This window comes from Falco biarmicus, chromosome W (genome assembly GCF_023638135.1).
Source record: "Falco biarmicus isolate bFalBia1 chromosome W, bFalBia1.pri, whole genome shotgun sequence".
NCBI classification, from domain to species: Eukaryota; Metazoa; Chordata; class Aves; order Falconiformes; family Falconidae; genus Falco; species Falco biarmicus.
Window position 1 is genome coordinate 3707197 of NC_079310.1, and position 12340 is coordinate 3719536.

Consider the following 12340-nt stretch of genomic DNA (forward strand, 5'->3'; position numbering starts at 1 on the left):
GTTGTTGCATCTCAAAGACCTCAACTACATCTGTAAGTTAAAACACTCAGAAACATTTCTACGTGCTTAAGTCAACTACCATGGAATAATCCATTTGCTCACTGTTAAAGCTTCACAACAAAGCCCCACACCAACTCTGTCAGATGTGGTCCCTGATGTGTGCCAACACCCAAATCACACCTAAGAACTGTTTAGGAGAATGCTATCTGATCTCACTCAGAACTGTGCTACAGATCAGTATACCAATTTCACAATCCTAGCAGACAGGAACAGTCCCCATCACTGTTTTATTTACTTAGAGAGATGCACTCTACAAAGAGAGCATCAAAAACCAGGGTAATGCTTCTTTACTGGGCCTGGCTAGGATAGTTAATTTTCTTCATAGCAGCTCATATAGTGCTATTTTAGACTTTTGACCAAAACAGTACTGATAACACACTAATGTTCTAGCTTTTACTGAACAGTGTTTATACAACATCAAGGCCACCTCTGTTTCTCACTCTGCCTCCCCAGTGAACAGATTGGGGAGTGTGCAACAGGCTGGGAGGGGACACAACTGGGCAGATGACCTGAACTAACTAAAGAGATATTCCATACCATATAACATCATGCCCAGCAATAAAAGAGAAAAGAGGAGGTTTTATGGGTGTTAGCCATCTTTTGCTCAGGAACTGGCTGTGCATTGATCTACCCATGGGAAGTGGTGTGATTGCCTTTGCATCACTTGTTTTGTTCCATTTATCTTTCACTTATTAAACAATTACTTATTTTTTGTTTGTTTTATCTTGACCCCCGCATTTTCTTGGTTTTATTCTTCCTTTCCTCTTCCCCCATCCCACTGAGGGTGAGGAGGGAAGTGAGCAAGCAACTGTGTAGTGCTTTATCTCCCCACAGGGGTTAAGCCACAACAATTTTTCTTAATGAAATATTTTTCTTTAACATTCACTTTTTCTTTTTTTTCTTTTCTTTCTTTTTCTTTTTTTTTTTTTACTTTAAAACAAGACATTGGGAATAAACAGTCTAATCTTTGAGGGTGAAAACCGTATGCTGGCTGGCTTAGGGAGAGAGTCAATTGCTACAGATAACATGACTTTGGACACAGTGTTTGAAAGACTTCATATTCTGCTATATTAGGCACTAAAGTTAAGTTCACACCTATTACTACATAAAGTACAGATTCAGTCTGAAGCATAGTCACCTGAGATTATATTAAACATCCTTGGGTTCAGGATAGCAGGACAAATCAGTCGAAGAAAAACAAAGCCACTGAAATGGAAAAAAAATAATTTTTTGTTCAATAATAAAGTTAAATTATTAATGTAAAATTATGTAGTCTTTAAGCATTTAAATCAGTGTGGAAATCTTTGTGAGATAGATGACAAACAACCAGATTGCACTGTGTGAATATGTTTGTTAAGAATGTCTTGTTATGATTTCAACTATGATAAAACTGAAATAAAAACAGGCATATTGATTTCCCAATTAAGGTGAGGCTTTGAAACCACCTGGGAAAAGCTTAACTGTAAAGCCACACTGAAGCCTGTAATCTAAGATCACGCTGGCTTTAAAGAGGAACACTTCATCTTCTGCCTCCTACAAGTGTTCCACTGTCTACTACAGCAAGTAATTTATCCTGCAGCCCTCACTTCACCAAGCCAACATAAGGAAAGCAAGAATGCACAGTCAGAATGGAACATCTCTTTTGGCAGCAACATCTGCTTGAACCGATCCATATCCTGATAACAGTATGCTATTATCCTAGAAGAATAATACTGGATCAGCTACTTTCCTCACAGAAGTAATTGCTGCCACTCAGACAATCTAGAAATCTAGGGAAAAGCGCTCAGTTTGACTGCAAAACTAGGAACTTATTAAACAGAAACCCAAAGCAGCCTTCAGTTTAGCATGACAAAAATCTAACTTTCTGTTGACAGCTGAAGTAAAAAATAACCATCTCAGGTTAACCATAATTCTGGAAGACTGCTCTAAAAGTTAAGTGACATATGGACCAACTAAAGCAATGTAACTCATCTCTCCTTTTGTTCAGAGTGCGTGGACACTACCAGCAGACTGTTTTTCACTACAGCAATACCAAAACCTGACCACTTACAAAAGAATGGAAGTGGACCTTGCACTACCTTACTTGTTAAGTATACAGTGATGGCATTGTCCATTATTAATTAATTGGAAGTGACACATGTAGCAGTGAGGTTGACACACCTTTCATGTGTCCAAGACACTTAAATTCCAATATATACTGTTATAGAAGTTTCCTATTTCTCCAAGAACCATGGATTATGGGCTGACAAAACACTCCTGGCCCAGTGTGAAACAAAAATATTTTCTATGAGATTAACTTAAAGCTATGAGGAAATAAATAATTTTGAAGTCATGGCACATACATCAATTTCTCTTGTAGACAGCCTGAAGTTGAAGACAACTGGGGTATGAACCTAAAATAGACCTTGCAGATACAGATGTGGTGCTTCTTACACTGGTCAAACTGTCTAAATTAAGAACGAGTCAATACCTATGCATGGGTTTTTACAACCAGACAGAAATGGCAGCACTTTCTGAATGATACAGAAGGGAAGCTACCCAGACACTTAAAAATTATCCACCTGTCTTTGAATTTGTAAACATTATTGGACCCAAACCAATGCAATAAAAGATTATATTCTTCACTGGAGGCTGCAAAAAAACCTACTCTAGAGACAAGTCACAAGGATCCACTTATGAAGGCTAAGACGATGAGAGAAAGGGACCCAATATTTATAGTATCCAGCAGAGACCCCAGGAAAATTCTGAATGTCAGCTGTATCCATTTAAGGATAGCCACATGACTGTCTCTGGAGATGGGGAGGAACAGAAAGAGACATGATGTTTGCTTCTAAGTTCTACACACTTGCAATAGGCTAGCCCCAACACCTGTGATAAGAGCAGCCTCAATTTGAAGGCAAAACTCTTGCAGAACACTGATGGCAGGCATTTTATTGAAGATTTTTCTTCAAGAAAATCTTGAGTCACTATTGTTAGAAACACTGAGTGAAAGAGAAATAAGCATAGAAGGTATTGTACTAATTACGCTAACATTTATTGAAACTCTGGGGAAGGAAGGGCTCCCATGTCTTCATTTCTGCCTCCAGACAAAGTGATATAAACAGAAGCCAATGACAAATCATCTGGAAGACACTTCAGTGGGAGATTAACCTCAGCAAATCATATTAGTGCCAGATACTGGTCTACCAGCAAGCTAGGCTTGCAAAAAAAGGTAAAGCAAATGTAGAAGAGATATGGCTTTGATACCCTTAAACCCCCAGTATCATTTAGAAGAACAGTGTCAAGACCTCATTTTTGTCAAAGTTTTTTTTGACCTGCACTGGCAACTGATAGTGTTAAAAAGGAAGAACTATTTATTCAATAGATTTATGAATGCAGACTGTATTTTTTATACTCAGTGTCAGTTCAGAGGAGCCAGATTCAGTAGCCTGCAACATTTTTACAGAGGTTCTGGAATGTTTGAACATGATTGGGCTGGAGCAGAGAAATGAAACAAAACTGGGACAGGATAAAAGTACATATTTTCAGAAATGAACACTATGTGTTGATTCTGAGTGGTCAGCACTGGGAGTCTTCACTGATGCAGAGAACTATATATTCCAACACAGACAGTGCCTCAGTGAAATCTAATGACAGTCCAATCACCTTTAGTATTAGTTTCCTTAACATGTTATGCCTGCATTTTAAAGGACATTCATCTTAGCATGTGTAAGATTTTTTCCAATAATTAACACACAATACATAGGAGTCCCTGGATAAGGCATGATCCTCCCAGATGGCATACGACAGGAACATCATTTTCAGAGGTCACTGCTCTCCAGAGGTATCACAAAGGTTAACTATCACTCTGAGAGAACTCAGTTTGTAAAACTTAACAAAATACAAGTACAATCAGTTAAAGCTATTATGTACAGCTACACTGACCTCTATACTACACCCTCTAGCAAGGCTCCAACAGCATGACTAAAAATCTAGCAAGCTCTCAATCCTTAATTAGGATATCATGCCCCAGTACCATAATAAACTTAAATATTCTTGTAACCTATATAAGTACTATAAAGTTTTGGCACTAAAAAAAAATAGATAAGCACACTTAAGTATGACAGTAATAAGATGTTAAAAGATTATTTTCAGCATAAAGTGACAAGTAACTTACCTAACAACTCTTGTTCTCATTGTGGTATTAGCTGGCCACTTGTTTTGAACTGACTTCTGCAAGCATCCATAAATATATCTCAACGTCCTATAAAAATAATAGCTAATTAATAATTTCATTTAAAAACTTCACTGAATAAAAAAAGCTGGTCAGAAAGGATCTAGTCCAACCTTCTGCTTAATGCAGAACTATTATCAATGCTAGGTTTAAAATTCAGACATAAGCTTAAAATTAATTTAAAATCTGCTATGACAGTCCATTTACAAACGGCAAAGAAAGTCCTCGACTAATACACTTTTCTATTTGTGCAGGTAAAATTCTGATTATTCACATGTACATTAAATGTTTTATAATACTTTTTTTCTTATTTCTTAGGTAGTGTTCCCTTTTAAAAAATGAAAAAAAAAATATGGTTTGGTAGCTTTTTTTCTTGTGTTTTTTCCACTTTTTAATTGAATGAATAACAATTTGTATATGCATAAATACAGGTTAGGTATTTAAAAGTAGTCCTCTCCTATCAAAAAATGGGAGCGCTCTGGTGTATTTCAGAAAACATTAAGAATTGCACTATATACTTAAAAGAATGAAGCTTTTAATGCTAACCTTGCCATCACTGACACAAAAGAAACTTCTGTGTTATTCTGCCATTCTGTGGTGGGTTGACCCCAGCCAGCAGCTAAGCCCCCACCCAGTCACTTGCTCACTTTCCCTCAGCAGAATGGGGGAGAGAATCAGAAGAGCAAAAGCAAGAAAAGCTCATGGGCCAACATAAAGACAGTTTAATGGGTAAAGCAAAAGCTGCACATGCAAGCAAAGCAGAATAAGGATATTCATTCACTACTTCCCATGGGCAGGCAGGTGTTCATCCATCCCCAGGAAAGCAAGGCTCCATCACATGTAACAGTTACTCAGGAAGACAAATGCCATGATTCCAAATGTCCCCCCCTTCATCCTTCTTTCCCCACAGTTTTATTGCTGAGCACAATGTCATTTCATATGGGATATCCCTTTGTATCCCTTTGGTCAGTTGGGGTCAGCTGTGTCCCCTCCCAACTTATTGCCCACCTCCAGCCTACCTGCTGGTGTGGGGGGACAGAATGGGGAGAGAATAAACAACCCTCAACACTGTGTAAGCACTGTTCAGCTAAAACATGGGTGTATTATCAACAGTGTTTTAGTCACAAATCTAAACCACAGCACCATACAGGCTGCTATGAAGAAAATTAACTCCATCCTAGTCAAAACCAGTACAAATCTCCACCCCTTATTTCATACCATTTGCATCCTACGCTATCCAGTACATCCTCATTAACTACCACCACCCTTCCCATCCTTTAGTATACATACAGATATTATTCACTTAGTCTATGCCCCTCCTCCCCATGAAGTGTCCATAAAATGTCCATTGAGTTCATTTAGTCTGCAATTTGGGCTCCATCTGATATGATGGTGACTCAGGACAGGAGAGGTGGTATGTTGTGTGGAGTTATTGGGCACCAAAGCCAGCTCAGGTTGGGCCACTGCTGCACTTGCCTGGCATCTTTCAATGCTCATCCACCATTAATTCAGGTGGTTCCTGTTATAGTACTTCTTATAGCATACAACTCAAATCATGGGTTACAACAGTTTAAACATACATCCATTACGATCTCCACCCCTGGTCCTTTTGGACCAGGCTATAGAGTTTAACATTGCAATGAACTCCATCCCTTGCCCCCTGCTCCAGCATGGATCCTCCATGGGCTGCAGTCCCTTTGGGGGCATAACTGGTATGGACTTATCTACAGGACATAGTCTCTTCACAGGGGTGTATACCTGCTCTAGCATGGACTTATCCACACACTGGTCATTTCGACTCCAGCTCATACTGGAGTTCCTCCATGTCCAGTACAGCAGCACTCAACCATGGCATGACTTAATTCAGACCACGATAGTCCACTGTCCACCCTCTGTCAGACTTTTGCAGGCCATATGGAACTATTCAAGAGTGACTGAGTCTTGCTGATCACTCCTTGACTCTCCAGTTGATGAATCAGCTCATGGAGGGGAAACAGGGAGTCTTGGTTGGTGTGATATTGCTGCTGGTTCAACATCATGGTAGCAGTCAGCACCTGCTGCTCTTCGACACAGAGCAACCCCACAACAGAAGGGTCCTGCAAGAGGTCAGGCAAGGTAGACAACTGTTTAATCTTCTCTGCATCCACAGCAGCTACACCAAAGGCCCACCAGTACCCTTTTGGGTCCTTGAAGTACCCTCTCCTGAAATAGTCTATGCCAAGGATACATGCAGCCTCCAGGCCAGTCACAATAGGATGCTTCTGCCACTTATCCCCTGTAAGGGTCACCACAGCTTCCAGTGCAGACAACTGTTGGGATCTCCATGTCACTCCAGAAATCCAGATGGGTTCCACCCCCTTGGACCCTAATGGCATTAGGGTACACTATGCACCCATGTCCACCAAAGCCTTATGCTCCCATGGGTCTGATGTGCCAGGCCATCACATCCACACAGTCCAATAAACCTGGTTGTCCCTTTCCTCTGCCTGGCCAGAGGAAGGACCCCTCTCTTCTTGGTTGAAGCATTCATTACCCAACTCCTGTAATTGCAAACCAGAAGTCCCTTCATTAGGATCAGAAGGAGGATCAGCTCTTCTACTATGTCTGGGGAATAGCTCAACAGCAACCGGAGCAGTAATCTTGTCTGGATGGAGCCTTTTTGGCTGCTGTTTTTCCTCGCAATTCATGTATGTGGTCTTCTAGTTTTGAGGTAGGTGCAACACCTCACTTCCTCATGTCTTCCCTGTGGATGCAGACCTAGAACCACAGGGTGACACATGGCGTGCGCCCACAGTTCCCTTTCCCTTGAGCAGAGAAAGGCTGATTTCATATGGCACTCTTGATAGCTGAGACACCAAACTCTAGGGGTAAGGAGAAAGAGATATTCTCTTCAAGTTGCTGGAACTGTTGGGACAGTCTCTCCACTGCCCTGTACAGTCAGAGAGGGAAAGAGATTTTCTTCAGAGCACCAGAGCTGGCAGGCCAGTTTTTCTACAGTTGGTGCCTCAATGTCTGTCCAGTCCATTATCACCAGGGTGCTGGTGTACAACGTCGGTGCATTCCATACAAACTTCCACCACATGGATCGCATGCACTGGACTTCATCTGGATCTTTGGAGACCTGGTTATTGTCCAGGTTGCTGTAGGTCACCTTCACCACCACTAATTCCCTCAGATACTGAATACCTTCCTCAATCATGGTCCACTTGCCTCAGTAGTTTGCAAGACCTTCCTTGAGGGGATACCTTGCCTTTGTGCTCAACAGGAGCCACTTTCAGAGGCTGTGGATCCCTACCTTCTAATTCCTGACTGTTGGCCCCAGTATCCCAGCATGGGATCAACCAGGTGATAATTTACTTGCCTGGAAGACAGCTGTAATCTTTCTGCATATCTCACAGCTTGCTCAGGGATAGGGACCAGATGGTTTTTGACTTGGTTATGATTTCAGTCTCTTCTCTTTCCTGTTCTTGTGACTGCTCTGCTGCAGAACAGGCTGCCTCTTCTGATCCTTCCTCCTTTACTGACCTTTACTGTCACTTACCCTTTTGAAAAGCCGGAATTAGATTCACAGCACATACCAATATAAGCATTCTGGTTACATAAGGATATTCCAGAAACTGAAGAGCCATTGTAACAAGGCAGGAAACATCTACCCCTGATGAGAATAAAGAGGCGGCACCATTCTTCATTTCCTCCACAAAGTGGCTCCCGGAGAAGAAGAGGAAAAAGGTGTAGTTGATCATTGTCTCAATTGGTTCCCACAATACTGGGACAACAGCAGTGCATGGCACAAACACCAGATTAGGCTCAAGGCCAGTGCTTTTACCATAGCTCTCCCAGGAAAAACACAACAAAGTGATAAACAGCACAGCAAACTGCAAAAGCCAAAAGCAGCCATTAGCAAGCTCTAGTTTGAGGTAGAGCAAGAGATGAGATGGAGCAGATGATGGAACAAATAAACCAGTATTGAGAACAAACAAGTCAACATTGTGACCAGCAAGAGCAAATAACAACTTGCCAAGTAACAACCAAACAGCTGTAACAACTATAAATGTAGTCTAGCACACTCAGATCAAATCTGTCATTATCTAGAACTTCTCAAGCCCCAAAATGAGTAACAGAAAGGATTGTGGTGAGTTGACCCTGGCCAATAGCTAAACCCCCACCCAGTCACTTGCTCACTCCTCAGGGTGTCATTCTACTACCACCCATTTCTATTTTTAATGCTGTTAATAAATCCATCTCTTTTTCAGAGTAGGAGGACTAGAAAGAATTGGTAACCAACTTATATATATACAATTCTCTGCTAACTAGTACTGTCCTCTACTTCTTTGTGAAGATAATATATTGATATTTTAATTTTTTTCTTCTTTCCCTGACCCCTTGGATCTAGTAGTTTCTCCCTTAAGGAAAAGTACATGTGCTAGCCAAAAGCTTTTGCGCTCTATTGGGTTTAAGTGGCAAGGTTTGGGGGGGTGCTTCTGTAAGAAGCTACTAGAAGCTTCCCTTATGTCCAACAGAGCCAATGCCAGCTGGCTCTGAGACAGACCCACCACTAGCCAAAGCTGAGCCAATCAGTAACGGTGGTAGTGCCTCTGTGATAACATTTTTAAGAAGGGGAAAAAACACCTGCTGCAAAACAACACCCAGAAGAGAGAAGCGAGAATATGTGAGAGAACTCTACAGACATCAAGGTCAGTGAAGAAAGAGGGGGAGGAGGTGCTGCAGAGATTCCCCTGCAGCCTGTGGTAAAGACCATGGTGAGGTAGGCTGTCACCCCGCAGCCCATGGAGGTCCACGGTGGAGCAGATATTCACCTGTAGCCCATGGAGGATCCCATGCCAGAGCAGGGGGATGCACCCAAAGGAGGCTGTGACCCCATGGGAAGCACATGCTGGAGAAGGCTCCTGGTGGGACCTGTGACCCCATGGAGAGAGGAGCCCATGCTGGAGCAGGTTTGCTGGCAGGACTTGTGAACTCGGGGGGGGACACAAATGCTGGAGCAATCTGTTCCTGAAGGATTGTACCCCATTGAAAGGACCCATGCTGGAGCAGTTCATGAAGAACTGCAGCCCATGGGAAGGGCCCACGTTGGAGAAGTTTGTGGAAGACTGTCTCCTGTGGGAGGGACCCCACCCTGGAGCAGGGGAAGAGAGTGAGGAAGAAGGAGCAGCAGAGAGAATATGTGATGAACTGACCGCAACCCCCATTCCCCATCCACCCTGTGCTGCTTGGGGTGGGGGGAGGAGGCAGAGGAAATCAGGAGTGAAGTTGAGCCTGGGAAGAAAGGGAGGGTAGGGGAAGGTGTTTTAAGATTTGATTTTATTTCTCATTATCCTTGTCTGATTTTGCCTGGCAATAAATTAAACTAATTCCCCAAGTCGAGTCTGTTTTGCCCATGATAGTAGTTGGTGAGTGATCTCTCCCTGTCTTTATCTTGACCCACAAGCTTTTTGCTGTATTTTCTCTCTCCCGTCCAGCTAGGAGGGGGAATGATAGAGCAGCTTGGTGGGCACCTGACATCCAGCCAAGGTCAACCCACTACATGTGCAAAAAAGCACAATTCATCCAAGTGTTATTTTGTTTTTCCTCTGTACATATAACAGCCCTAAAGAAATTAATCTTAGGACTCATTAGTATAAGACAAACCAATAAGAACGCCACTTTACAGTGAAATGTAAATCAGAAATGGGAATTTTCACGTACAAATTTGAATAGAAGAGTGCAAACTTACGGAGGCAGTATCTCTGCAGCCATGAATATTTTCTCCACCAATTCTGAAAGTATACTGAGCAGATGTGCCAAATTAGTGTTTACATCTTCATTTTTTTCTAATTTTGAGGGATTTAACTAAAACCAAAAGGGAAAAAGACTAAGTTTCTTCTCTTGAATAGAACTACATATATAATTTGATATTACACACAGAATACTATTTCAAAATAAATTAAATATTCTACTGCTGTACAAATCTCAGACTTGCACAGAATTTACAAATAAATCTGCTTCAAGGGTTAGCCAGGAAACTAATGTGAAAAAGCAATTTTTTAAAATTCTAGTGCTCTATGCTTTTAACAACACAGACATTTAACACTACCCATAACTACCCATCTTTTTTTAACTACATATATTTTTATATCTTTTAATCCAGTCTTCTGAGGACACTGACCCCACCCCCTTTTCATATTCAAGTTCAAGTGAAACAGAAGTTAGAAGGGTCATTTTAGAAATAAAGATAGGATCTAACACAAGCAGTTAATGTAAGGGACTTTAAAATGAAACTAAGTTCAGACGAACTTCTAGTATATGTGAAGCTTAACACAAGTTATTTAGGGTAGGCCATTCAGTAACTGCTACAAAAGAACCTGCAACTGTTAAAGAATAAATACATAATTTAAAGAAATTTGCATTAAAAAGCTTATTTAAAAGTGATGCTATGAACATTGTTCAAATTAGCATTTAGAAAAAACTCATAATCAGTTCGGTTCCAGTACTGAAATTATTTCTGAAGGATTAATAAATGCTTCCAAAGCAAACAACCAGTAGATCATCATTTCAACAAATCACAATTTCAAAAATACATAGTTCAAGGTATCACCTCACAGGACTGCTTGCTCTCCATTATCTTTAATATACTGCCTTTCAGTGCATGGTGAACAAAACGTGTTGCTGTGGCTTTCATATATTGCTCCATAAGTGTACTTGCTAAAGTGGTGGCACGAAACAAAGTGGTAGCTTCATCTGAAAAAAATAAAGTGGAAAATTGGGATAAGGAGACAACAAAGAGCAGAGGAAAAAATATGCTGTGTTCACACTTTGATATATTATGTAATTAAGGGAGGAGACAGAAATGAAGACATGGGAGCCCTTCCCTCCCCAGAGTTTCAGTAAATGTTAGTGCAATTAGTACAGTACCTTCCATGCTTATTTCCCTGTCATTTAGTGTTCGTAACAATAATGACTCAAGCTTTTCATGAAGAAAAATCTTCAATAAATTGCCAGCCAAGAGTGTTCTATCCTGTCCACAAACATGTGATAAGGCACAGACTACATGCATCTCTTTCTGGAGAATGAGCTGAAAGAAAACCAGAATAATGTTCAGAAACTTGTCCTAACATAACAGTCACTACAAATAGTACTTAGCAATGTCTATTAGTGTTATTGAAATATCTCTAAAGCAACAGAGAAAGTGAATTTTGACAGAAAAACCAAGGAAACAAACTTAATACCTCTTTAAACTCACTGTACTCCTCTTCTGGCATGATCTTCTCCATAGAATATCGTGCTCGAACACGCAAAGATCCTGGCTCAATACCCTTCAGTGGTATATGGGAACTGAGTTGAAACCACTCATCTGTTGCATGTCCTTTCTGTAATCGGCTTAATTGGCAACGCATAAACACTTTAGGAAAAAAGCATTGTTAAGTAGGTTATCTCCAGCAAAACAGTGCTAGTATTGAGTAAAAAAAGTTTGTTTTCAGCACATGTCATCTTGTTTCAGCAAAAGAGTATTAATAAAAATGACCAAAATCTGTGCCATCAAATATATTGACAGATTATCTCTTAGAGGGTTTAACGGACTCCTAAAAACTGAAGCTGAAATATAAAGCATGCTGTAAATAACGTATACACACAGATATTAACAAAGTTTTATTTTTAACACCCAAAAAGCCCCCGTCCCCAGCTACCTAGCAAACCTAGGCAGCAGTTAAAAAATTAAAACAGGTAAAGTGATTAGAATTCATTGTCCTCTTTTGAAGCCTTGGGCTCATACCTCCATCAGGTCTGCTCTTAAACTACTTTGTTACTATTTTTAGTTTTTATTATTAGCATTACTACATCTTTCCCAAACGTTGCCAGATGTATTTCTTTAATACTTAGGAACTCCCAGGTTAAGGCTGTAACAATTTATGCAAACCATATAAAAAAGCATTCCCAGACAGCTTACTGCACAAATGACAAAAGTCAACCAAGAATGACAAAATCATTAATTCATTTTTTTATGGTGTTGGTACCTTAAAACTACTAAGCAATGACCTGCACCAGCCTATTCAATCATAATTGAAAGTC

General features: G+C 40.6%; 2 protein-coding genes across 11 annotated transcripts in view; one reads left to right on the forward strand and one right to left on the reverse strand.

Annotated features, from left to right (window-relative positions):
• The window catches only part of LOC130142145 (uncharacterized), a 438873-nt gene that overhangs the window by 99156 nt on the left and 327377 nt on the right, over positions 1–12340 (forward strand). The window lies entirely within an intron of this gene.
• The window catches only part of LOC130142132 (ras GTPase-activating protein 1-like), an 87053-nt gene that overhangs the window by 11155 nt on the left and 63558 nt on the right, over positions 1–12340 (reverse strand). For 4 of the 10 annotated variants that reach the window (XR_008819300.1, XM_056323575.1, XM_056323577.1 and 1 more), the window contains exons 16-21: positions 11500–11672; positions 11186–11345; positions 10869–11011; positions 10008–10123; positions 4217–4303; positions 1199–1266 (exon numbers count right to left, since the gene is read on the reverse strand). Coding sequence is in view for 3 of the 10 variants with exons in the window: in XM_056323575.1 (XP_056179550.1) it covers positions 1199–1266; positions 4217–4303; positions 10008–10123; positions 10869–11011; positions 11186–11345; positions 11500–11672 (747 nt within the window). In the remaining 7 variants the exon portion in view is untranslated. The remainder of the gene's footprint in view (positions 1–1198; positions 1267–4216; positions 4304–10007; positions 10124–10868; positions 11012–11185; positions 11346–11499; positions 11673–12340) is intronic. The other 6 variants (XR_008819303.1, XR_008819305.1, XR_008819302.1 and 3 more) reach the window with 3 other exon arrangements.